Source organism: Engraulis encrasicolus, chromosome 24 (assembly GCF_034702125.1).
Source record: "Engraulis encrasicolus isolate BLACKSEA-1 chromosome 24, IST_EnEncr_1.0, whole genome shotgun sequence".
NCBI classification, from domain to species: domain Eukaryota; kingdom Metazoa; phylum Chordata; class Actinopteri; order Clupeiformes; family Engraulidae; genus Engraulis; species Engraulis encrasicolus.
Window position 1 is genome coordinate 10,016,121 of NC_085880.1, and position 25,298 is coordinate 10,041,418.

General features: G+C 41.8%; 1 protein-coding gene across 1 annotated transcript; it reads right to left on the bottom strand.

The window, feature by feature from the left end:
• On the bottom strand, positions 1-24,631 carry LOC134441861 (solute carrier family 22 member 7-like). The gene is made up of 11 exons (XM_063192279.1): positions 24,203-24,631; positions 23,285-23,388; positions 20,954-20,961; positions 19,756-19,905; positions 17,133-17,301; positions 16,627-16,750; positions 5,801-5,910; positions 4,698-4,912; positions 1,632-1,740; positions 594-800; positions 1-281 (listed from the first exon to the last, which is right to left on the bottom strand). The coding sequence occupies exons 1-11, from the start codon at positions 24,629-24,631 to the stop codon at positions 215-217; spliced, it is 1,692 nt and encodes a 563-aa protein (XP_063048349.1). The 3' UTR covers positions 1-214.
• Between the last annotated feature and the right edge of the window lie 667 nt (positions 24,632-25,298).

The window sequence follows — 25,298 nt, forward strand, 5'->3', positions numbered from 1 at the left end:
TGCTTGAATATACAAACTTTATTTCTCTTATGAGCAAACAACTCGTTTCGTGTGTAGCATCATCAGTTTCACAAAGGAAAAAGTGTCTACTAATCCTGCAGTCACCACAGCACCTGCCCTTAGCTGTGCACGGAAGTTTGAACTTTTTGGGATTGACAACATTTTCTTTGAGTCTGATGACAAGACCCCCAGTTGCATGACGTCATGACCCTGATCAGCTGTTTCCGTCTCCCAGCTTCTCTGTTTCCTCAGTGAGAACTGGTGATTCCACATGGGGTGCTCTACAATGCAATCACAACACATTTATTACAGCATAATACCGTAATTCCACATTCCCATATTTTATTTGAATTATTGATAATGTATGCTTCCCATCTTTTTTAATGAATATTTTCCACAACCATCAAGTATTCATTATAACTGGGAAAAGGTGAAATAGGTTCGCTTTCAAGGTGGAACTAGTGTCTGCCATTTTGAATATCCAGAAATAGGTTTTTTTAATTGTTTTTTTTTTGTTATGAAGGGAAACACTCTCGCAAAAGAAAGCCATTCAGAGTTTAAAACCAATTAACCAATTGTAGGTGGGGCGCTACCTTGTCCCCTCCACGTCCTCGATGGCCTCTGGCAGGCAACGGCCGCGCGTCTCGGGCAGCCGGCTGGCCACCAGGCTGGTTGCCATGGCGATGAGGCACAGGACGACCTGGGGCAGACCATGCCCCACATCATCCAGCAGCAGGATCAGGGGGGCTAACGCCACACCCATGCGACCGCATAAGTTGTTCCAGCCCATGCCATTCTGCCTGCAGGAAGTAGGCATAGATCATAGACACAGAGCAAAAGATGTCATACTCAGTCACTTGGTACAGAATGACCAGCCTTGAGGGCCGCCATCTTGGTACAGGTTCCTATGGTAGGTTCTTTCCAATATCTTGACTCCTGCCCTCGCCTTGTGCTTGTGACCTCGTGCTTCATGTGATGCCCCACCTCCATGAAGTTGCCCTGCTGTCAACTGTTGGGGGACTTCTCTCCTTTCAACATCCTGGCTGCAAATGAAAAACTTACCTTTCAATAACGCTTTTGCGAGATATTGAATTTCAACTTCTGTCGTCAATGATGTCTTGTTACACCATCACGAGGCCACAAGCACTTTTGGAGGATGGTAGTTAATATTGGAGAGAACCCCCCCATCTGTAAAGGTGTTGTTTTGCTGCCACCTACAGACTAACTGGCAAAACGTTTTGCCTAGTTGACAATAGATATTCATTCAAGTAGTGTAACCCACTGAACGAAACTGACAGTGGTGTAATTTTAATTGAGCCATTCATTCCAATAGACTGCGATGGTCAATGCTCTATACTCTACTATCTATGGGCATAGACATACTCCCTGGGGATAGGGAGGGCACATGGCCCCCCATCAACCACATAGTGAGGTGAAATGTATCATAGAAATTATACTTTCATGATGTGCACTTGAGCATTGAAGAGCAATAGCCTAATATGATTGTTACACTAGATGTGTAGCCTATTATTTAGAATAGAAACTAGGAAAATAGAAACACACACACACACACACACACACACACACACACACACACACACACACACACACACACACACACAGGACATTACCTGACCACAGTTGGGTAGAGCTCATTGCTGTAAAGCCCCAGCGTGGCAAAGGAAGTTGCTGAGAAGCCTTTACCGAGAACTGCTATCACTGTCATGACTAACTTATGGTCTGAGGCGCAGAAAGAGAGAGAGAGAGAGAAAGAGAGAGAGAGAGAGAGAGATAGAGAGAGAATTGAATGTTATTTAGAGACAACAGATTACAAAATCATATAGTAATGTCTACCAATAGATAAACCAAATAAACAATAATGTTGCTTTAACTAAAAAGCCATACATGTGCCAGTTATGATGCTAAAGTGATTAGATTAGATTAGATTAGATTCTTTATTGTCCCATATTTGTTTAAGGTTATAATTTCAGTACTAAGCAACTGGACGTGATGTTAAAGATGGAAGAATTCAATTACTCGACTTGTTTTTCCAGAGATGAAAGTTATCATGCAGAGAGCACACTGGTATTGTGAACATTCCCATATAGAAATGATATGGGTCATTTACATTTTTAGCAGCAGACGTCAGGTCAGGCTAATGCAACTACAGCTTTGTTTTGTATGGGATCATCTAAGAAGCATATTCGTTTCTTGTACACTGTAACAAATAGCTGTTAATTTAGGGCAATTCTGCAACAGCATTCTACTGTTTTTTGACAAAACAGACAACTACTGTGAAAATACTACTTTGAGTCAAGTATTGAGCATAAACAGTAAGTACTGCACAATAGCAGCATTGGCCGTTGTGGAAGCAACCAAAATATTAGAGATGGGATTTATGGCTCTTTTTCGGGATCCGGATCTTAGTGGCTCGTTCCTTTCAAAGAGCCGTTCAAAAAACTGGCTCTTTTGGCTCTTTTTTAAATTATTTATTCAGTGAATGTAATATTTTGACTCCTCCTCAAGGTAATGTTGTCCAAACAACAACTGATTATTCTCCTGCTTCTAAAGACCGTTTTTGCCTCTCTTTGAGGCAAACAATTGTGTTTTTTCCCGCATGTAATTACTCTGGTCGGGGTCATGTGCTTAAAATGAATGAAAAAATGAACGAAATAACGGTCGAGTGGCTCCCCCAGTTGTGATCTGGTTCCCATCGTTCACTTCAGGGAGCCGTTCAAAAGAACCGGCTCGTTCATGAACGACACACCTCTACAAAATATTTTAGGCAGCACCATTGAAACCCTATCATCCTCCACTTTTCCGTGATCGCCATCAAGCTGCCATAGCCTACCACCTGAATAACTTGAGTAATTCTCACTGGTTAAATATGCTCTGATACTAACAAGCATTAAACAATTTCTAAGGAAACTACAATACTTAAAAAGTGTTTGATGCAGCACATTATGATGATTTTCATCACTATGATTTTGATATGAAAGTGTGAATGGCTGAAACATTTTAAGAATTTGAACACTCTTGCAACAAGCAGCCCCATCTAAACCAATCTGCTAATCAGTGCCTGGCCTCACCTGAGTAGGGCTGTTATGCCATTATTCAATTATGGGCGTCACCTGCCAAGGGCCTGATGACTCTGGTCACATGGTACTCTTGCACCTGTATATAAATCTGGACTATCAACACTTCAATTGCTTGCCTGCCTGCTGGCTGGCCTGCATGGCACAGCATAGCACTTGCTTGCCTACAAGCTTGCTTACATGCTTGCATACTTTCCTCTTTGTGAAAGCTTGCTGTATGTGGCATCATTTGTGGCATTGTTGCATATAATGTGCCTGCTGCAAATTAGGCATTGCTTTGAGAGCTAGCTTGTAGTGCTGCTTGTTTGCTGTGCTACTTGGTGCAAATTATTTTTTTAAAGACTGACCAATGCTATATTCATCATTGGCTCATCAAGAGATACAGTAAAAAGCCCACCTCGCACACTATCATTGTAACATAGCACTGCGTACTCTGAAATTGTATTCATGCCCACACTTTCAAAGGACCACCGCACACCTATTTTTCAATACAGCATAGCGACATAGTATCATGCTCAAGGCACTCCAGTCATGGTGAACGATGGGAGGGTGGGGTGGTAACATGGCCATGGTACCACAGTTATGGAGAATGATGGGTGGGAAGTTGCCATGGCCATATTCATGAATACAACTATGACCCAGTATTTGCCTGTCATCACACAGTACAATTCAACTTTTTAACTGAAATGTACTGTTATTTTACTTATACTACTGCATAAATATTGTAGAGCACTTTTAGTTTAACAATACTAATACTGTGAACGTTCTGTAGAGTACTGTTATTTAACAGTTCAATTGCTGCTGAAAAAATGTTATATACTGTGATACATTAAACAGCAATGAGCTGTATTTGATTTTTGGTGTGAAATAACAGTAGAATTACAGGTAAATATAATTGCCAGTAACTGCCGTTATTTTGCAGGGAAATTTTCTTAGAGTGTATATTACAGTAATTAAAAATGATGAATTAAGGTATGGGTGTTCACAGTCTACTACTAAAACCCCCACTAATGACCCATATATAAAACTTACAAAAACATAGCCTACTGGAAAAGTGGCCCATCCCTCATTTTTCTCATATACTATAAAAGTAAGGCAGATATTCTACATGTTCCATACTGCAACTGCAACATATAGGGCCTACATACTGTATACATACTAGTATTAGGGCTGTAACGATATTCGAACCGAGAAATCGTGATAGCCTACACAGAGTCAAAATACTGTATCGTGGTGCAAGGAGGCAGTATTGTTATATGTCCTCTCAAAGTTTTGTTACACTTCAGTTCAGAAAATAACCACATGATATGATGTTATGGTGCCTCCAAGCTTCAGATCATCATCATTATCATTTGTAAACATTTAAAAAAAACTATTGGTAGCCTATTCTACCTATAAACTATCGTAGTTATAATTCATAATTTCATTTTATAGTGTTGGCAGATGTGAAAAAAAGCAAATTAATTCATTTAAAAAGATACATATCGAACAGTAGGTCAAGAATTGTGATATGAACCCAATCGTGAGTTGAGTGTATCGTTACAGCCCTAATAGGCATCTAAGTTGCCTGATGATCATGCCTGGTGAAGTTTCTTACTGTACCTTTTGGGATAGCTGCCACCATGGCAAGACTCAGGCCAGCCAGGAACAGAGACCCGCATTGTGTCTTGCGGCGCCCAATCTTATCGATCAGGTAGTATATGGACAACCTGGCTGGCACCTCAACAGTGGTATATATGAACTGCGTGAGATAGATGTTGACTCCGAAGCCTGCAATGTTATAACTGATGCCGTAAAAGGTGGAACCAACTCCGTACCTGAAAGAGAGCAAATAAACCCGAATGAGACGCTGTACCATTCTAAAATATGAACAGGAACGGATTACATTTTGGATGCCAACACTTTCAACATGAATATGGTAGATGGACGGATTTGCACTACGACTTGGTCAATGCCATTCTGGTAACAGCAAATTTCTAATCATAATAGGCCTACATAGGTTTTATATAGCGCTTTTCATGACACTCAAAGTCACTTTGAATAACAGTGTCAGAGATTCTTTAAGTATATAGAGATATGCCAACATAATAGGTTTCTATGGGCACCTAATGTGACCAGGTTCCGGTCTGCCTAAAGGGGCGTGTCATAATGCTCCTAGCATTGAACAGGTCTGCCTAAAGGGGGATTTCCCCCCCAATAATAGAACCTGGAAACAATGGGCCAATGGAACCTCTCTCTCTCTACTCTCTCTGACAGTGCGTCTTAAATGAGCAAGATGACAGTAGCTTTGTATGTTAACGCGTGGTTTGGGATGCCTCAGGGATCATTAGCAGATGGAGGCCTAAGCCTATAGTTTGTTACAGTGTATTGTGGGTGAATGTAAAGAGAAAGGGCTGGACAGGTAATCTGGCATACAGGGCATTTCACCGTGGGACGACAATCCCCAGAGGCTGTACCCCGTTTCTCGAAAGCATTGTTGCTAACTAGGGAAATTGCATGGGAAGATAGAGTCTTGAGATTGGAGTTTATTGGAGTTTGTTTTTTTCTTAGGGACTGGCCCATTGGTCCATCAGTCTAGAAGGATATAGTATGAAAACGGTTTGTATAGTAGGCCTATGTGTGAGGGGCTAGTTAAAGCCGAAGATGATTTTTTTTGTCCCTCCAAAGAGGATTTTGCTGTTTTCTTAGCTGAGGTTTCCATGTACCAGGTGAGGCCGGTGAACAGAGCCAGCTTCCTCATCTTAGGAGTCCGCAGCAGATCCAGGTAGGAATATTTCCTGCCTCCACGGTCTGACATCACTATGTTAGATAGATTCTAGAAATAAGCAAAGAAATCACAAAATGCTCACAGTCACTCAAACACACTCATGCATGTTAAAAAAAGCACTACACTATACACACTACACTGTAACAAATAGCTGTTTATTTACGGCAATTCTGCAACAGCATTCTACTGTTTTTCGAAAAAACAGACAACTACTGTGAAAATATTACTTTGAGTCACATATTGAGCATAAACAGTAAGTACTGCACAATAGCAGTATTCGCCGTTGTGGAAAAAACTAGAGATGCACCGAATCCTGATTTTTAGGATCCTGCCGGATACCAGATCCACTGCTTAAGATCCTGCCGGATCCGGAACCGGATACCGGATCCTACAAAAGGGTTGAAACATATAGTCTACTTGCACACGTGGGCCCTTTTTATTACGTTGGCGCAAACTATTTTTTAGACTCATTGGCTTATTGCCACACTGTATGTGTTGCCTCCCTAACTGATATGTTAGGGGAGCACCGATTCTCCCTGTGGTAGGAAAAGACAAAACACACACGTTGTTCAGATGTTCGCTTCACAGGAAGAACTTTTATTCTCCCTCAAATGTATTTAGTAACACTTAGTGACTTAATGAAGTATTCACACAGATCATTTACCTTAAATGATCATTTTATGTTGCAACAAACTCATTTAACCATGTCACTGTGACACTGTCACATAGAACTCATTAAATCTTCAACATTGAATGTCAACAATGACCAAATCATAAGTACCCAAATACATGAAACCTGCAGTTATCCTGAAATTACCAGGGATATACATGTTCCCAAATGCATTGTCAAAATGAGAATAAACATGGCTTAGATAAAGTCCTTTAAACCCAAGCATAAACATATTATTCCACAGACTCCATAACAAGTGAAGCCTAAGCTTTAGGTGCATGTAGATGATACATAAAAGTCCGTTTTTTTACTCAAAGTTAGCATGGTTAACATTCAATGGCATTACCTAGGGCAGCCACTGGCTAGCATAACTAGCTTACACCAAAATCTCAATCACACTGCATCAACATCGGCTATTTCCTCAATTACAAACTCAAAGTACAAATTATACATACAGTCACGAAATCTGCACACTTAACCTGCAATATATCACATTAATTCCAAGTTGTAGGTTTGTTTACTGACCTGTGGTAGGAAAAGACAAAACACACACGTTGTTCAGATGTTCGCTTCACAGGAAGAACTTTTATTCTCCCTCTGCGTGTGTTTAAATGCTATTCCCTACCATGCAAGCGCTGTGCGCCCCCTTGTGGGGAAGTTGCCACCAAGAAAATAAAGAGTTGCAAATAAAACATTGCTCTTGTACTGACCCACACAAATATTAATGTAACACAAATAAAATGTAAATGAAAGAAAATAAGGGGTGTCTTGTTTTACTTTAATTACTATTTAACCCCATTACACTCTCCCCTCCTTAAAAGAATGTCTCCTGACAGTTACCTATGTTAATGCACTAAGGTGAAACAATTTGGGCAATAAAGCTGTGGCAGGAGGGTGTAAGGGTTAGGGACAAAGTTTGGGGTCACTACGAAGGGGTAACTGGGTAAGAGAGAGTTCACGGCTGCGCCCCAATGTGAGTATGATGGTTGTCCTAGAGAATCGTAAGTGAGCCTTTCAGTCGGCCGGCCTTGTCGCTGGGATCTCCTCAACCCGACTTCATCTTCTATATTTGCATTCTCAATCTCCCCCATTTGATCAATCCTCTCCTCAACAATCTCTGTGTATTCTGGTACCTCCAATCCATCCTGAATGATCTCAGGTTCTTGTCTGTTAGGTTCAAACTCATTGGCTGTTTCATTCAGCTCTGGTTGCGCTTGAGAAATGGCGGGTGCTTGGGACTGCAATCCTGTCAGTCCATAGCAAGGGTTTCTGCTCCGGAGTTCGTACCTGTGGTAAGTATACTCCTCTTCCTCATCAGAGCTCTCTGTAACTGGCAGGTCAATGCATTTTTCTGTTTTTTTCTGCCTTTTCTGTTTTGTCAGTTCTATTGCGGGGAGGTCAGCTTCAAGAGGTAAGTCATTTACTGGCAAAAGCAGGTTTCGATGGAGCACACGCAAGCGCTTAGTACCCCTCTCTGGCTGTACTTTGTATACTGGTCCATCTCCTATCCGTTCCACAACACGATGCACTACATTTTCCCAGTATGCACGCAATTTGCCAGGGCCCCCTCTCTCTGAGCAGTTTTTCACTAGCACTCTGTCACCAGGTTGCAGACACACCCCTCTCACTTTTTTGTCATACTGGTTCTTTCCTTTGGTTGAAGACTTCTGACTGTTGTCAGCTGCAATCTGGTAGGCTGCTCGCATCCTGTCAGCCCACTTTTGAGCAAATGACTGGTGACTTTGTGTCTCTGTGTCTTGTTTAGGACTAAAGATTAAGTCAATTGGTAATCTGGGGTTCCTGCCATATAGTAGGAAAAAAGGAGAGTATCCAGTGGCATCATGCCTTGTGCAGTTGTAGGCATGCACAATGTGGGGTAGATGATCTTTCCACTCACTCTTCTTCTCTTCTTGCAGGGTGCGCAACATTTGGAGGAGAGTACGATTCAGCCTTTCCACTGGGTTGCATTGTGGATGATAAGGAGTCGTTCGAGAATGAGAAATCCCGGCCAGTTGTTGCAATCTTTCGAACAGCCGATTTTCGAACTCACGTCCTTGGTCATGATGAAGTTTTTCTGGATATCCAAAGCGAGGAATGAAATCCTGAAATATCTTTTCAGCTGCTGTCTTGCCTGATTTGTTCCTCGTTGGGTATGCCTGAGCAAAGCGTGTGAAATGGTCGACAAGCACAAGGATATACTCGTACCCTCCTTTACTTGGCTCCAGGTGTAAATAGTCAACGGAGACCAGCTCAAAGGGTGCACTTGTGGTAATAGACCCCATTGGAGCTCGTTGTGGGACACTGGGATGTTTTTGTTTGATGCAGGCACATTTCTTTGTCACATAGTCCTCAATGTCTTGCTTCATGTAGGGCCAAAAAAATCTTTCACGAGCTAGTTGAATTACCTTTTCGGCACCTACATGTCCCATGTCGTTATGTAAGCTCTGCAACACCAGAGGTTTCAGGTGTTCGGGAAGGACCAGTTGCTTGTACTGTTCAGTTTGGCGGTAGAGTATTCCCTTATCCACCTCCAGTTTGCTCCACTCATACAGTAATCTCCTTGTCCATCTCCCCATTGTTTTCCTGTCACTTTTGTCTGGAGTCCCTCCATTCAGTTTCAAGGACACAATTTCTTTAATGGCTGAATCTTCTTGTTGTGCAGCCCTAATATCTTCGGGGCTAACACTGGTATCGCCACCTGTTGGGGCAGTACTGTCAATGTCCTCGGCCAGTTGCAAGGCAGCAACCCATGGCACATCATTGTCTTGTACAGCCCTGCATCCTTGCCACACTGCAGACACCACCTCCGGCAACACTGTCTCTGTATGTTCTCCCATTTCATCTTCAAGATTGACTGGCCTGGACAACATGTCTGCATCCGAATTCATTTTCCCTGGCCTGTATTTAATGTCAAAGCAAAAATCCGCCAACTCCCCAACCCATCTGTGACCCACAGCATTTAACCTGGCAGTAGTTAAAATGTATGTCAGTGGATTGTTATCGGTATAGACCGTGAATGAGGGAGCATAATAGAGATAGTCGCGAAATTTGTCACAGACGGCCCATTTGAGGGCAAGAAACTCAAGTTTTCCAGAGTGGAGGTGGTAATTCCTCTCAGCCGGTGTTAATGTCCTGGACCCATAAGCAATTACACGCAACTTGTTATTCTGGTGTTGATATAACACTGCCCCCAGGCCTTTGTTTGAAGCGTCAGTGTGCAACACAAATGGAAGGCTGAAATCGGGATAAGCAAGAATGGGAGGATTGGTCAGCATCTCCACGAATTTTGACAACACACTCTGGTGTTCGCTGGTCCATATAATGGGTGTCCGTGAAGGGAGCTGACCCTTTCTCCCTTGGCCTTTCTCACCCCTGGCCTGAGATTGGTTAGTGTGACTCATGTTATCTGGGGTTTGTAGGAGGTTGAACAGTGGCCTTGCCAGACGTGAAAAATCTTGAATGAATGACCTGTAGTATGTAAGAAATCCTAGTAGGGTCCTCAGCTGCCCCACTGTGCGTGGAGTGTTCTGTTGAAGGGCAATTACTGCTTCCACGTCTTTCGGGTCAATTTCAATCCCATCACCTGACACGATTCGGCCAATGTATCGAATTTTTCTCTTAAACAGTTCACATTTTGCTGGCCGCAATTTAATCCCATGTTTTCTCATCCTACAGAGGACTTCTCTAACATGGTCCACATGTTCATGGAAGGTCTTTGAGTAGCAAAGCACATCATCTAAGTATGGTACACAGCATTCATCTCTAATCCCCTCTAGCACTCCCTCCATACATCGCTGAAATGCTGCGGGGGCATTTGTTAGTCCAAATGGTATTCGCACCCATTCATACAGCCCCCAGGGGGTGCTGAAGGCTGTTCTGTGCCGCGACTCCTCACTCACAAAACCCTGATGATAGGCGCTTCCCTGATCCAAGATTGAGAACCACGAGTTGCCTCCCAGACTATCTAACAGATCCTGAATTCGGGGCAAGGGATGGCGATCAGGGATGGTCTTTCGGTTCAGGGCCCTGAAGTCTACACATAAGCGCAAGCTTTGGTCTTTCTTGCGGACACAGACCACAGGTGAGGAATTAGCTGACACAGACTTATTGATCCACCCCCTATCTAGAAGATTTTGCACATATTCCTTTACTTCTTTGTACAGGGGTTTTGGGATAGAATTGTAACTTTTCTGGACTGGCACTTCATCTACCGTCTTAATTTTCAGCTTTAAATCAGGAATGCAGCCTATATCTCCCTCATCAAAAGCGAATACATCAGATTCGTCATACAGCATTTGACGTACCACAGCTTGCTCATTTTCAGTAAGGTGGTCTAAATTTACTGGGGGATGCCATTTTCCTTCACTGGCCTGTTTGTTGCTTTTGTCTTGGTGGTCACTAGCACTTGTTTGTGTTGAACACACAAGGACATCACCATCCTGTGTGGAAGGTGATTGGTTACTTGGTCGAAAACTGCAGGGCTCGTATTCGATGAACTCAGCAATGACACCCAACACTGTTCTCGGGGGGCAGAAAATATCATGCTGTGAGACATTCTGAATCGGGATCCTTACTGTTTTGGAGGAACCGACTGGTATATTGACAATAGCCGGAAACAGTTCCAGTCCATCTGGTAAACCATTCTCCAACTCTGGCTCAAACAACATGGCTCCTCCCCCTGGGAATGCTCTGAGGCGGCATTTCACATCACATATCTGGCCTCTGGAAATAGTGAAGCCCTTCTTTCCAGTTTTGACTACAGGGTGTTCTGGTTCATCAGGGCAAGACATGTTGTTAAGGGCTGAAACTAGGGTTTCAACAGTATGCTTTTGGAGACTCATTGCCTCAGACAGCAAGTCTAATAGGCTTGTGCAGTTTGGTTGTCCCCCATTTTCCATTATAACCGTCTCAATGACATTAAATCCAATCAGTGGGCCAGTCGTACAATGTTTGCTCACAAGCATTGGCACATGTATTGCTACACTTCCATGTTTTTCACTTGTAATCTCCACCAGAATGTCCATCCAACCATCAAATGGGACATATGTGCCATTGGCTGCTGTGACTTCAAGTGGGCCATCCAATGGTAAGCTTTCAAGGGGGAAAATTTCAGCATCTGGCAACGCTTGGCTCACCCACTGCTTTGCTACCATGCTCACCTGTGCACCACTATCAAGTAATGTCTGTACCTTGACCCCATTCAAATGACAATCTAACATACACCTACCACCTATTAGCTTGGCCACCAGTTTTCCTTTTGTTGTGGTGTCTTGTTTGTGTGATTGCATCGCTGGTGGGGCTTCCTCAAGGCAACATAGGTTTACGCTAACCTGGGACTCTTCATTCACCAAGGTCACTGGTGGTCCCTCCCCAGTGGCCGCTGTTGGTTTCCCGACTGGCTATTTTTCCGGAGACACCCAATGGCTCTGTGCCCTTCGCCGCCACAGCGGAAGCAATGAGTGCAGCGGTCATTTCCCTGTGTTATACACTGTTGACATTTTCCCCTAACATCTGATTTGGGTGATGATTTTGCACGTGTCGGGGTAGTGCCAATATTCTCTGGAGTTTTGGTGAAGGCCTTTTCTAGGCTCTTTGTCAAAGATGACACTTGTGCTGTCAGCTCATGTATGGCAGTGCGATTCGCTTGGAGCTCTGTCTGCATCTGATCATCTTTTTGTTGCCCACTATCTTGTTGTACTGCATTGATGTTGGCTTGTCTTTGTTTGTTTGCATGACCCAGGCGATTCTGCCTCTCTATGTCTTCACTCACTGAGCGTGTTATGGTGTCTAAGATGAAATCATCAGTGACCTTCATATTTGAGATGTGTGGCCTGATATCTCGTCTGACATGTGCATATCTCTCATTCATTCCCTGGTAAAGTGAGTGTAGAAACACTCCCTGCACTAGTATACCATCGTACTGAAATCCTGCAGTTTGCTTGGATGCAAAGAGTAAGCGCTGCTTCAATCCCATTAATCTGTACATAAATTGCTGCGGACCCTCTTTATCAAGCTGTTTTGCATTACTCAGCTCCTGAAACAATTCAGTACTACTTTTGTCTCGAATGTGCGCTCTGAGAAAACTCTTGAGCTCAGCTACTGTTAGGCTTTGTTTGGTAGTAAGCATGTCTCTAAATGTGCCAGGTTTAATTAACTTGAACACTGTTCTAATGATCTCAGCCTCTGTAAACCCTTCAGCTAGACCTTCATCAATTTGTTTAGACAGGTGGTTAAAATTGAAATCTGAATCAGAATCAGAAATTTGACCTCCATGAATCTTGTACTCCCTACGAGGTAGCATTGCTGCCACCTCTGTCAGTTTAACTAGACCAGGTACCTTCTCAGCAACTGCTGGTGTTGCTGGTGTTGATGTTGTGCTGGTGTTTGTGTCCATGCTGGGGTTGGTGTTTGTCTTTAACGGCTCAGTCTCTGCTACTGCCTCAGCAGTTGTCTTCTCAGATGCTTGGCCCCCTCCGTTGACAGGCTCCTGTCCACCTTGCAGATCATTGATGAGGTCGCGAAAGACGAGCAGGGCAGCCATCCCTTGGTCCTCGAGAGCCCTCAGTCCTTCACTTCTCAAAAAGTCCTGAAGAAAGTCGAAGAATTCCACTGCCGTCGCGTCCCTGCTTGGTGCCTCTCCTGTGACCTCATCTTTACACGATTGTGCAAGGCTATGCAGGATGTCTGTCCTGGAGGTGCTGGTCAGCTGATGAATTTGTTGTTGAATTTCCCATCGCAGTTCTCTTAGCGTTGTCATCTCTGGATACTGGCTCGAGGAATGGCAAATCCCGAAATTCTGTGATGATCAACACCTGTTGATGAGGCGATGATCCCGGACGTAGCCCCCAAAATTGTTGCCTCCCTAACTGATATGTTAGGGGAGCACCGATTCTCCCTGTGGTAGGAAAAGACAAAACACACACGTTGTTCAGATGTTCGCTTCACAGGAAGAACTTTTATTCTCCCTCAAATGTATTTAGTAACACTTAGTGACTTAATGAAGTATTCACACAGATCATTTACCTTAAATGATCATTTTATGTTGCAACAAACTCATTTAACCATGTCACTGTGACACTGTCACATAGAACTCATTAAATCTTCAACATTGAATGTCAACAATGACCAAATCATAAGTACCCAAATACATGAAACCTGCAGTTATCCTGAAATTACCAGGGATATACATGTTCCCAAATGCATTGTCAAAATGAGAATAAACATGGCTTAGATAAAGTCCTTTAAACCCAAGCATAAACATATTATTCCACAGACTCCATAACAAGTGAAGCCTAAGCTTTAGGTGCATGTAGATGATACATAAAAGTCCGTTTTTTTACTCAAAGTTAGCATGGTTAACATTCAATGGCATTACCTAGGGCAGCCACTGGCTAGCATAACTAGCTTACACCAAAATCTCAATCACACTGCATCAACATCGGCTATTTCCTCAATTACAAACTCAAAGTACAAATTATACATACAGTCACGAAATCTGCACACTTAACCTGCAATATATCACATTAATTCCAAGTTGTAGGTTTGTTTACTGACCTGTGGTAGGAAAAGACAAAACACACACGTTGTTCAGATGTTCGCTTCACAGGAAGAACTTTTATTCTCCCTCTGCGTGTGTTTAAATGCTATTCCCTACCATGCAAGCGCTGTGCGCCCCCTTGTGGGGAAGTTGCCACCAAGAAAATAAAGAGTTGCAAATAAAACATTGCTCTTGTACTGACCCACACAAATATTAATGTAACACAAATAAAATGTAAATGAAAGAAAATAAGGGGTGTCTTGTTTTACTTTAATTACTATTTAACCCCATTACACCTGCAATAGCCGCTTCCAAAGGGATTTCACTCCATGCAGTGATTGGGGTTGTGAAAGACTGAAAAGCCTAGGCTAGACATGCACCAGACCCTGATTTTTAGGTAACATGCCGGATACCGGATCCACTGCTTAAGATCCTGCCGGACCCGGATCCTGTGAAAAACTCTATTATCCTGACGGATCCGGAACCGGAACCGGAACCGGATCCGGTGCATCTCTAGAAAATAACAAGTTGGCTGAATCTCAAATGGTGTACTTGTGCACTTTAGTGTTCATGTTTCAGTGCGCATGCCATATTAGTTACGCACTGAAACATAGTGCCCGAAGTGCACAAGTGTGCCATTTGAGATTCAGCCAAGTTATTTTAGGCAGCACCATTGAAACCCATTCATCCTCCACTTGTCCGTGATCACCATCAAACTTCAATACCACCTGAAGAACTGAAGTCATTCTGACTGGTTAAAGATTATCTGATACTATCAAGCATGATGAAACAATTTCTAAGGAAACTACAATACTTAAAAAGTGCTTGATGCAGCAAAGTGTGAGTAGCACATGCATTTTGATAGTGATGAAAGTGTGAATGGCTGAAACATTTTAAGAACTTGTAACACTCTTGCAACAAGCAGCCCCATCTAAACCAATCTGCTAATCAGTGCCTGGCCTCACCTGAGTAGGGCTGTTATGCCATTATTCAATTACGGGCGTCACCTGCCAAGGGCCTGATGACTCTGGTCACATGGTACTCTTGCACCTGTATATAAATCTGGACTATCAACACTTCAGTTGCTTGCCTGCCTGCTGGCTGGCCTGCATGGCACATGTTTGCCTACAAGCTTGCCTACAAGCTTGCTTACATGCTTGCATACTTTCCTCTTTGTGAAAGCTTGCTGTATGTGGCATCATTTGTGGCATTGTTGCATATAATGTGCCTGCTGCAAATTAGGCATTGCTTTGAGAGCTAGCTTGTAGTGCTGCTTGTTTGCTGTGCTACTTGGTGCAAAATAATTTTTTAAAGACTGACCAATGCTATATTCATCATTGGCTCATCAAGAGATACAGTAAAAAGCCCACCTTGCACAATATCATTGTAACATAGCACTGCGTACTCTGAAATTGTATTCATGCCCACACTTTCAAAGGACCACCGCAAACCATTTTCTCAATACAGCATAGCGCCATAGTATCATGCTCAAGGCACTCCAGTCATGGTGAACGATGGGAGGGTGGGGTGGTAACATGGCCAGGGTACCACAGTTATGGAGAATGATGGGTGGGGTGGGAAGTTGCCATGGCCATATTAATGAATACAACTATGACCCAGTATTTGCCTGTCATCACACAGTACAATTCAACTTTTTAACTGAAATGTACTGTTATTTTACTTATACTACTGCATAAATATTGTAGAGCACTTTTAGTTTAACAATACTAATACTGTGAACGTTCTGTAGAGTACTGTTATTTAACAGTTCAATTGCTGCTGAAAAAATGTTATATACTGTGATACATTAAACAGCAATGAGCTGTATTTGATTTTTGGTGTGAAATAACAGTAGAATTACAGGTAAATATAATTGCCAGTAACTGCCGTTATTTTGCAGGGAAATTTTCTTAGAGTGTACATACAATACACTACAGTGAACTTTGTATTGTGACCCCTAGTGGGGTCGCAGAGGCAATACAGGGGTGTCACAGAGAGAACGAATTTAGCATAATAAACAGCAGGCTTGTACGAAATTCCGAATGGAAAGAATTTCAATTCAAAATAATGCCATAATACGAACACTAGGTGGTGCCATTACCTTGAATTTCTTTGAATTTAAGCTACACCACCCATTGAAAGTACATAGAACACCACCACCTTGTGTTCGTATGATGCCATTACTTTGAATGAAAATTCTTTCCATTCGGAATTTCCTACAAGCCTGATAAACAGGAAATCCACAGGTTAACAGCTAACATAATTCCATAAATTGGTTAGTTACCATATTCACCTGTGTGGGTAATAGCTGTACTTGCTTTCTTGTGAATTTTAATAATGCTCTTCAAACTGGTAACAGTGGAATTTGAACTTGCAACCCTCTGATCCAAAGACCCCCTAACCATTAGGCCATGGCAATTAGTGTATGGCTGCTCCAGTAGTGCATGTATTGTATTGGACCCTTTGGCAAGGGCAGAGTCCCGATTGTGTAGCGTAGTGAGAAGATGTAAATGTAAGAGATTGTAGGCACTTAGAGAAACATCAAAACTTTACCGACCTCTGGTTTGATGGATGAGGCCTTTTCCTGTTTGCCGTTCATCTTGATGCACTTCTTTAAGTAGTGATGCGCTTCATCCAGCCTCCCATTGGCTATGAGCCACCTAGCAGACTCTGGTACCCACCTGTTTAGATCATGGAACATGGAATACATTTCACATGTGTTACATGTAATTCAACAAAATTGATGAAGTACGTTGTTGACCCTCATTTGTTCTTAAACATCTCATGTGTTCATTTCCAAAAACTGTTTGAGATATTTCTTTTGATATCAATTGTATGCAATAGGCTAAGAGATTTCCTACTCCATAATTTCCTTTGGGAAAAATTAATTATTTCCATTTTACCGTATGCAACTATATTCACATTATTAACGTAGATAACAATGTTATTACACTTAACTTACTATCTCCACGGATGTGCTCATTGACACCTGTTAGCAAATGTATATAAGGTGTTGACTTGGTGTCAATTGTAAGGATTATGAATAAAAATGGACGTTGTTACCTCCAAGATATTATAGAGAAGGCCACAGGGGAGGTGGCTGCCACTATGAGCCACTTCCAATCTCTGATGAAGAACGCCAGGAAGGACAGCAACATGTACCCACACGTCCAAGATAGAGCGTCAATCACTCCCACTAACCTCCTGCTCTTGATGTCCACCCATTCAACTACTGCAGAGAGAAACGCCAGCGTAAAGCCATTGTCCTTCAGTGGCGCCAAGAAGATTGTACAGCACACTACAGTAGCACCCACAGATATCATATACATGTAGAGAAAATGTAATTTCAATTTCCTTGTATAACCTGAACATATGAAGAAACTGACAATAAAAGCTGACTTGTCTTGACTTGACTTGACTTGACTCCGCTCCATTGGGGGCGATGTAGGTACGCCACCACTATAATATGAGTCTGGTCGAGAAACTGAAGTGTCTGTAGCTGTCAGATATGCATTGAACCATTGCTATTCTCTGGCCAACTCCTACCAAAAACTCATTTCAAAGCGGAGAAGTACTCCACACTGTGATGTGGTCGACAGGGGGACTTATAAGAACTGGTTATATATTCAAATGAACAACTTGACCTACCGACACATTCAAAAACATCTTTGTGAGCACCCCCTTCAGTTGCAGATGTTTGAGCATTTATTAAAATCTTATATATAATATTACTGTAGAATTTTAATATATAATAGGCTATATAATATTAATAGGCCTATATTTTAAAAGCATAATGTTAAGTGATGAAGTTTATTACCTCTCAGGGAGCCAGAGGAGACATGAAGAGGGACAGAAAGAAAAAAACAGGACAGCAGTACGTGAGACATGCCAATACAAAATCAATAGTTTCACAACTTAGTTTCACAAGTCACACACATAGGCCTACACACACACACACACACACACACACACACACACACACACACACACACACACACACACACACACACACACACACACACACACACACACACACACACACACACACAATGAACATACACAAAAGCATGAATACATGCACAAGCACACACACACACACACACACCAGTGCTTGACACTAACTTTTTTGGTCACCGGCCATTATGGCTAGTGGTTTCCCTGACTCACTAGCCATTCGGCTTCCTCACTAGCCATTATTTTCTTAACCATCATGACAGTCATAATGTAGCCTGATATGATTGATATGATGTTAGACCCTATATAATATAATATAATATAATATAATATAATATAATATAATATCATATAATATCATATAATATGTAGTAATATTTTACTCGGATGAGCAGACAGGAAATTACAGAACTGATCTGATGTCTGGTGTTATTTGCTTTATTGATCAGAAACGACAAGCACAATGAACATGCTGTGTTGTGCAAGGGCACACGCATAAGTGCAAGGTCTGGAACTATGTGAAGAAGGCCATTTGTTTCTTTGAGGTGGAAGGAATTTTCATTCGTTTGTTCATTAATGTGCAAATACATGTATCCCACACAGGTCTGATGCACGTTCGCCTGCCATGAAACATCACATCTTCTGGGATAGGCTATTAATCATAAAAGTAACATATTATTTAGCCTTTATATCTTATTTAGCCTATCTCATGACAACCTGCACCATTACGTTTTGCATCAACTCCTGACAATTTTGGCGACAAAGCCACAAGGGGGAACACATATTTCATATTTTTTAACGATATGCAAAGTCTACATGCGCCTTTTAAATGTGCGTTATGCGTGGATTCTGGACAGGACTGCCTCGCACGTGAACTGTCAGCGTGAAAAGCAAAGCACCGCCCGACTTGTCACTGCTGGCCCATTGATTGTCAGAATTTGACCTGTTGAATATTTCCTGCTTTTGGCGTAAATTCGGGGAATTATCCAGATTTGTGAAGCTCAAATTTGACAGGTATGATGTCGTTACCTGCCGACTTTCTGTCGTCGTCCTGTTTTCTTACACTGTTGTCAAAGCAAGACAGACATTGCGATGCTGACAGAATGTTTGTGCAATGTTCGATAACGTGCGTTGTAACCAAGGTTGTGTCAGTACCCACACTCCCACAGCTTAAGAACTGCGCACAACTACGCAAAACATTACTGGATTATAAAAGGCAGGTCGCAAGGCAGGTCGCAAAGTATGCACATAGCGTCGCTTGCCAGTTGAGAGCAAACTTTGCCACATATTTAAACCGGAGCAAGCGGCGCACGTCTTGGCGTGTCCGACTTTCTCCACGGAGGCGGGGCATCTGCAGTGTTTGACAAGTGCCCTAGGTTCGCAAGACTGGATTCCCTTTTGATAGCGAACACATTCAGAGAAATCTATCACCGTTTTTTTTTTTCAATCACTCCCCAATAATATGCTACCAGCCAAATGGCCCCACTGCCCCAGCCCCTGCACATACCCCCCCATCCCCCACACACAGACAGAGGGAGAGGGATAGAGAGGGAAGGAGGGAGAGAGAGAGAGAGAGAGAGAGAGAGAGAGAGAGAGAGAGAGAGAGAGAGAGAGAGACCATTGTTGTTCTCTCGCGCGCACACACACACACACACACACACACACACACACACACACACACACACACACACACACACACACACACACACACACACACACACAGGTATCTTACTGAGCACAGAGGTGGCAATGACAATGCCTATAATGCTGAAGCCGGTGAAGAATCTCAGGACAGCAAACATGACGTAGGAGGTGGAGAAGATACTGCCCAAAGCAAATGCCATCCCTGACACATACGACACCAGCAGCATTATGCAGCGACCTATGTGAGACAGAGACAGAGAGAGAGAGAGAGAGAGAGAGAGAGAGAGAGAGAGAGAGAGAGAGAGAGAGAGAGAGAGAGAGAAAGAGAGAGTCATCGGTTAAATGTAAATTTTTCACAGTATTCAATTATTATATTAACTATATAATCATCAACTATATACAGTATAATGAAATAAATACAGTGTAATTACCATGCTTCATAACAGGGAGAAAGGCATGGTGCTGCCGCACTATATAGGCTATATCTACAAGTTTGGAGGAGCAAAACATCTTTGAGACAACTACCGATAGGTCGATCATGGATCAAAACTACTGTGCTTGCCCGAAGTTGGATGGTAAAGCGCAAGTAAGTCACTTTAATGAGTTCAAACCATAGCCAGGGGTCACAGGTTGAATTAATGTCCCATAAGAGGCCATTTCCACTGATGTTTAAAGCACTTGGTCAAACTTGGAGGTCATGGAGGTCAAATTGGTCCTTGGTCATGATTGAATTTGTCGTGCTCAATTTAATTTCTGGGTTGAAACAAAGATCAACCTCACGTTGAGTTAGTGTAACATTCCTGTTTTTGACAGCTGGTGGACAGGTTTAATCAACTTGAAGTGTTTTACAGTGTGCAAGCAGTATTTCCTGCAAAAAAATATGGTTCGTTTAGCCAGTGACTAATGATGGGAAAGGTTAGGATTGTACTGCATCATATATGAAATGTGACTTGAAACCAACACTCGAAATAAAGGAACAGAACTTGTCGCTGTGGCAGTACCCTCAAGGGGAGTACCATTGCGTCGTTCTGGCTGCCTACTGTTGCGGGGATGGCGAAATAACTTCTAATGTCCGCCTAGCTGCACTAGTTGCGATGGCGAAATAACTTCTAATGTCCGCCTAGCTGCACTAGTTGCGATGGCGAAATAACTTGTCCGCCTAGCTGCACCAGTTGCGATGGCGAAATAACTTGTCCGCCTAGCTGCACCAGTTGCGATGCAGGCCTACATGTCCGCCCTTTTCTTTTTGAGGGCTTTCAGCACCACTAGCACATGGACCACTCCACCGAACTTCCTGGCCGTATAATGTCCCATCACTCTGTTGCAAGCGGCAACATGGGTCATCACTTGCCTGATTATCATAGACTTGCAATCGAGATTCGGAGGTGTTGCGTCACTGAGGGCGCAGCCTGGCTAGGTCGTCACTCCTCAGGGATTCTTGAGAGATGGGACAAAACACGTCCGGGAGATAAAACTCATGTTTGCGCTTAAAATGTAATTAAAAACGGCAACAAAATTAGCTGGAATGATAGAAGAAGAAGTTTTGTACAATAAAATATGATTTCATATTTATATAGTTTTATTTTTTTTTATTTTACACGTTGCAGTGTGTCATCAGTCCGAAAGCAAGATTTAGGCCTAGAATTGGACAATACCATAATAATGGGTCAAAATGAAATATAGCAAACAGCATAGCTACTGTCATCAAGTATTTTGGATAATTGATCAAAGTACATGTATGTACAATGTTTTATAAACCTTTTTATATACTTTTTAAACTATTGAACATGGGTTCCGGACTTTTAGTCAACACCGTAAGATTTTTTTTTAAAACAAAAAAATCTACCATTATTGTGGTCAGGTCACACTCTAAGCAGCCTGGTACTACTTCCTGTTTGGTATACATGCCATGGAGACACTGTTCTGTTAAGGTCACATTTAATATTTGATTTTATCAATGCATCTTTAGGGAGACCACCTATGTCACAACCAATGTGTCAACAAATGCATAAAAATAAAGGTTATTTCAGTATTTTGTATAATAAAAGCTAGAATAACTTTATTGGCAAGTCCTTAAGCAACTGCTGATGTATCAGATGATTTCTGTTAGAAAATCATGTGTTATTATGAAAAGTAGGTTGATTTGTCAACTCCGTAAGAGTCAACTCCATAAGATTTTCTTATGGAGTTGACATGCAAAATCTTATGGAGTTGACAAATTCACCAAAAACTGCTCAATATGCTAATATGATATTCTTCTCAAATGTAGAAACAGGAGGAAAAATTAGTTTAGGATATTATATGTATATTAATGTGCATATAATGCATATAACTACAAAAAAATTCGATATATGGACAAAAAAGTTAAAACTACAGTTTAATTCAAAACGGAGAAGCTTAAGAATGTAACAAAACTACAAAAAAAACCTGTGAAAAAACATTTTGCACTAAATAGGTTCCAAAAACCAGACCAGTATGTCAACTCCGTCAGTTTTTCTGTCAACTCCGTAAGATTTTTCTCAGCAATTTCAGGTGTTTTTGTAATATTTTGGGGGGAAAGCTAATTCTTGAATCATTTTTTTTTTGTTAAGCCAAAAAAGGGTCATTAGATCTATACCACCATGTATCTTAACTATTTAGGTGTTTTCCTCATGGTTGCAAAATAAAAGATAAAGTCTGAAAATGCCAATTTTTCGAACTCTGTGTGTTAATAACAGTCTTAAATTAAAATTAAAAAATATATATTACATATTATTGTACATCAAAGTAACTAAGTATCATTACAATGCAAATCAGAGCTAAAGATTCTTGTTGGACTATTACAATAATTTAATTATGTACTTTTCTTGTGTCTGACGGAGTTGACGAAAATCTTGGTGTGAAGGTAAACATGTTAATTTGTTAAAAATGCCTTTTTACCTGGAGCCTGTATTTTTACATGCCTGAAAACTACACATCTTTATCTAGGCCTACATGAATATATAATCATCAACAACATATTCTGCATTTTCAAAATCAAGTTTTCAAAAAGCGTTTTGTCCCATCTCTGAAGAATCCCTGAGCTCCGAATAAACAGCTCTCTCATGTCATAAAGAACAACCAGTTTAGAATGTTTTTTTAAATTAATGCTACCAATTTGTAATAGGCTATTGAAATATAAACTAATCATGTAGATTTTCGATAGGCCTACATTAAAATAATATGACAAAAATGGGTAGGGACAATTTTATACCCCCCCCCCCCCTTAAACCTACGCCTGTGGCGTCGCTTGATTGGTACCCCCAAAAAGAGTTCAGTTTCTTGCAATGTCGACCAATGTGCATCCGTCACCTCTTTTTTGAAGTAGGCCTATCACCCAAGCGACGCAATGGTAGGCCTACTCCCCTTGAGGGTAGGCCTACTGCCACAGAGTTCTGTAGCCTACCTTTATTTCTGAGAGTGAATAAACAGGTTATATTCTTTGCGACACAACATTAGAAATGACATACAGTAGAGTTCAAAAATCAAAATGTATGTCTTTTCAGAACTGCGCCAAGGTGGAAAATGTTTGTCTTACAGATGGCTGCTTTAAAAATAAAGTGGAGGAAAGTCACTACAGTATAAATGGGGGAGCTCACCTGTCACTCATGCTGCCAAAGAACACCGCTCCAAACATGACTCCAATGAAGAATATGGTAGCAGTGCCTTTGTTCATCCCTTTCCTCTCACACACCAAATCCCACTGCAAGAGCAACACCAGGAAAAGTCATTTTAATACACAGATATGTATGTTTTACACCTCATGATATAAAAACAATCACAAGATAGCCTACTACAGATGGGAGACATTCAGAGTGATCATCTCATTCACTCTTTCAATACATGAAAGTGGGAGTTCTGTGAAATGACAAAGCCTGTTACAACCTCCATTCATGTAATTCATTTTGGATAGCTCAAGTGCCTCTTTCAAGCTTCCAAGGAACTCCAGTTGCCTACAACCAAGCTCTTTGAGTGAAGAGGTTTCACCACCAAATGATATGGTGTTGATAATGCACTGCCAAAATAAAACAAAAAAGCCCACAGAACGAACTCTTTTCATCCGTAACCCTCTATAATCCTGTGCACTTACTTGTCCTGCATGCACACTCTATACTGTAGGTCCTCCACAGAATGTTTATTGCTGGACTTTGTTTCTCTCTGCTTTACTTCTTTACTAATTTAAGCTACTCTGTATTCACCCCACACTCCCACAGACACCCCACACTCTGCACTTGAAAATCGCTTTGGATGAAATACTATAAGAACACTATAAATCAATAATAAACATTGTATAAGACATCTATAATGTTAATAAGCATGGCACTTGTAGGATATAATTACCTGCTTATTAGTGACTATAAAAGCTCATTACAAGAACCTTAATATAAAGCGTTACCAAAGTGGTAGTATCTGCTAAATGTAATGTTATGTAATGTGAGTATTTTTTATGTTATTTATTTATTTTTAGCTAAAAACAGATTGAATTAATTGCTGAGTTGAGAGATTGATGGCTTTACCTCAGATGCCAGTGTGCTGGTGAACGTGCTGTTGTCATATACCCATCCATTCTGGCATGGCACAGTAGGCAGCTGGGTGGCGGTGATATTGTTGTCGAAGAGGTTGCCAGTCTGTTGTTGCAGCTGCAGAAGATGCAACTGTGGCTCTGTATACATGAGACAGGAGGAGAAGCTCCCGTCCGCCTGTTTTGGGATGCTGACAGTTAGCCTCTGTTCCATGGACAAGTTCTTCAGGAGGTCCCAGTCACCAAAGTCACCGTCACCATCCAGCCAGTTGATGTCACAGTGATGGGACGGGATGCCCGCGATGAAGTTGTTAATCAGGAAGTGACATGGCAATGTGAAGCGTCCCAGGAAGGTGAGACAGAGGATCATCTTCTGGAACCTTCCAAAGCCATTGATCTCTTGAAGAAGGTCCTCAAACTTCATCTTTCGGGAAGTCCTCTACAGCTTTGTACAGGACCAGCAGGGCAAGTGTGTGTGTGTGTGTGACACTGATTCTCTCCTCCCCACTAGATCTCCACTTTCTTATCACACCCTAGTCCCTCTGACTCACCTCTTGATGGCTTTGTTATTGTTTTGTTCTCTCTCCGTCTCCCTCCCTCTCTTTCTATTGTCCATACTTACAGTGGTTTCACAATACTGTACGAAGCACATGCCACAATGGCAATGATGGTTTTCTATCAAATTTCTTTAATTCACTGGAATACGTTAGTTACACATTTTTGCCCACTTTAGAAAAGTTTTTATTGATACTGTATGTATTTTGTTGATCACACATGACTGTTGAATTCTAGTAATTCTACTCCAAACCATAAAATATATATATTTTTAAAAACCCTCATTTTGAAAACGTACCATGGATTAGCTAGAATGCGGTGTGTTCTTTCAAAAGTGTCACAGAGCACGCATCTGTCCAATTCTTGAATTTAGCTGGTTTATTTAGCTAAAGCATCCAGCATATTGAATGAAATCACAAAAACATTGCCGCCTCTGTGGGCTACATCTTGACCTCACAGTAACCACGAGCAGAGACTTCTCCATTCTCAAAAAACAGGGCTTTTGTAGGTTACTTGGAATGTAACCTCTTGGTCTA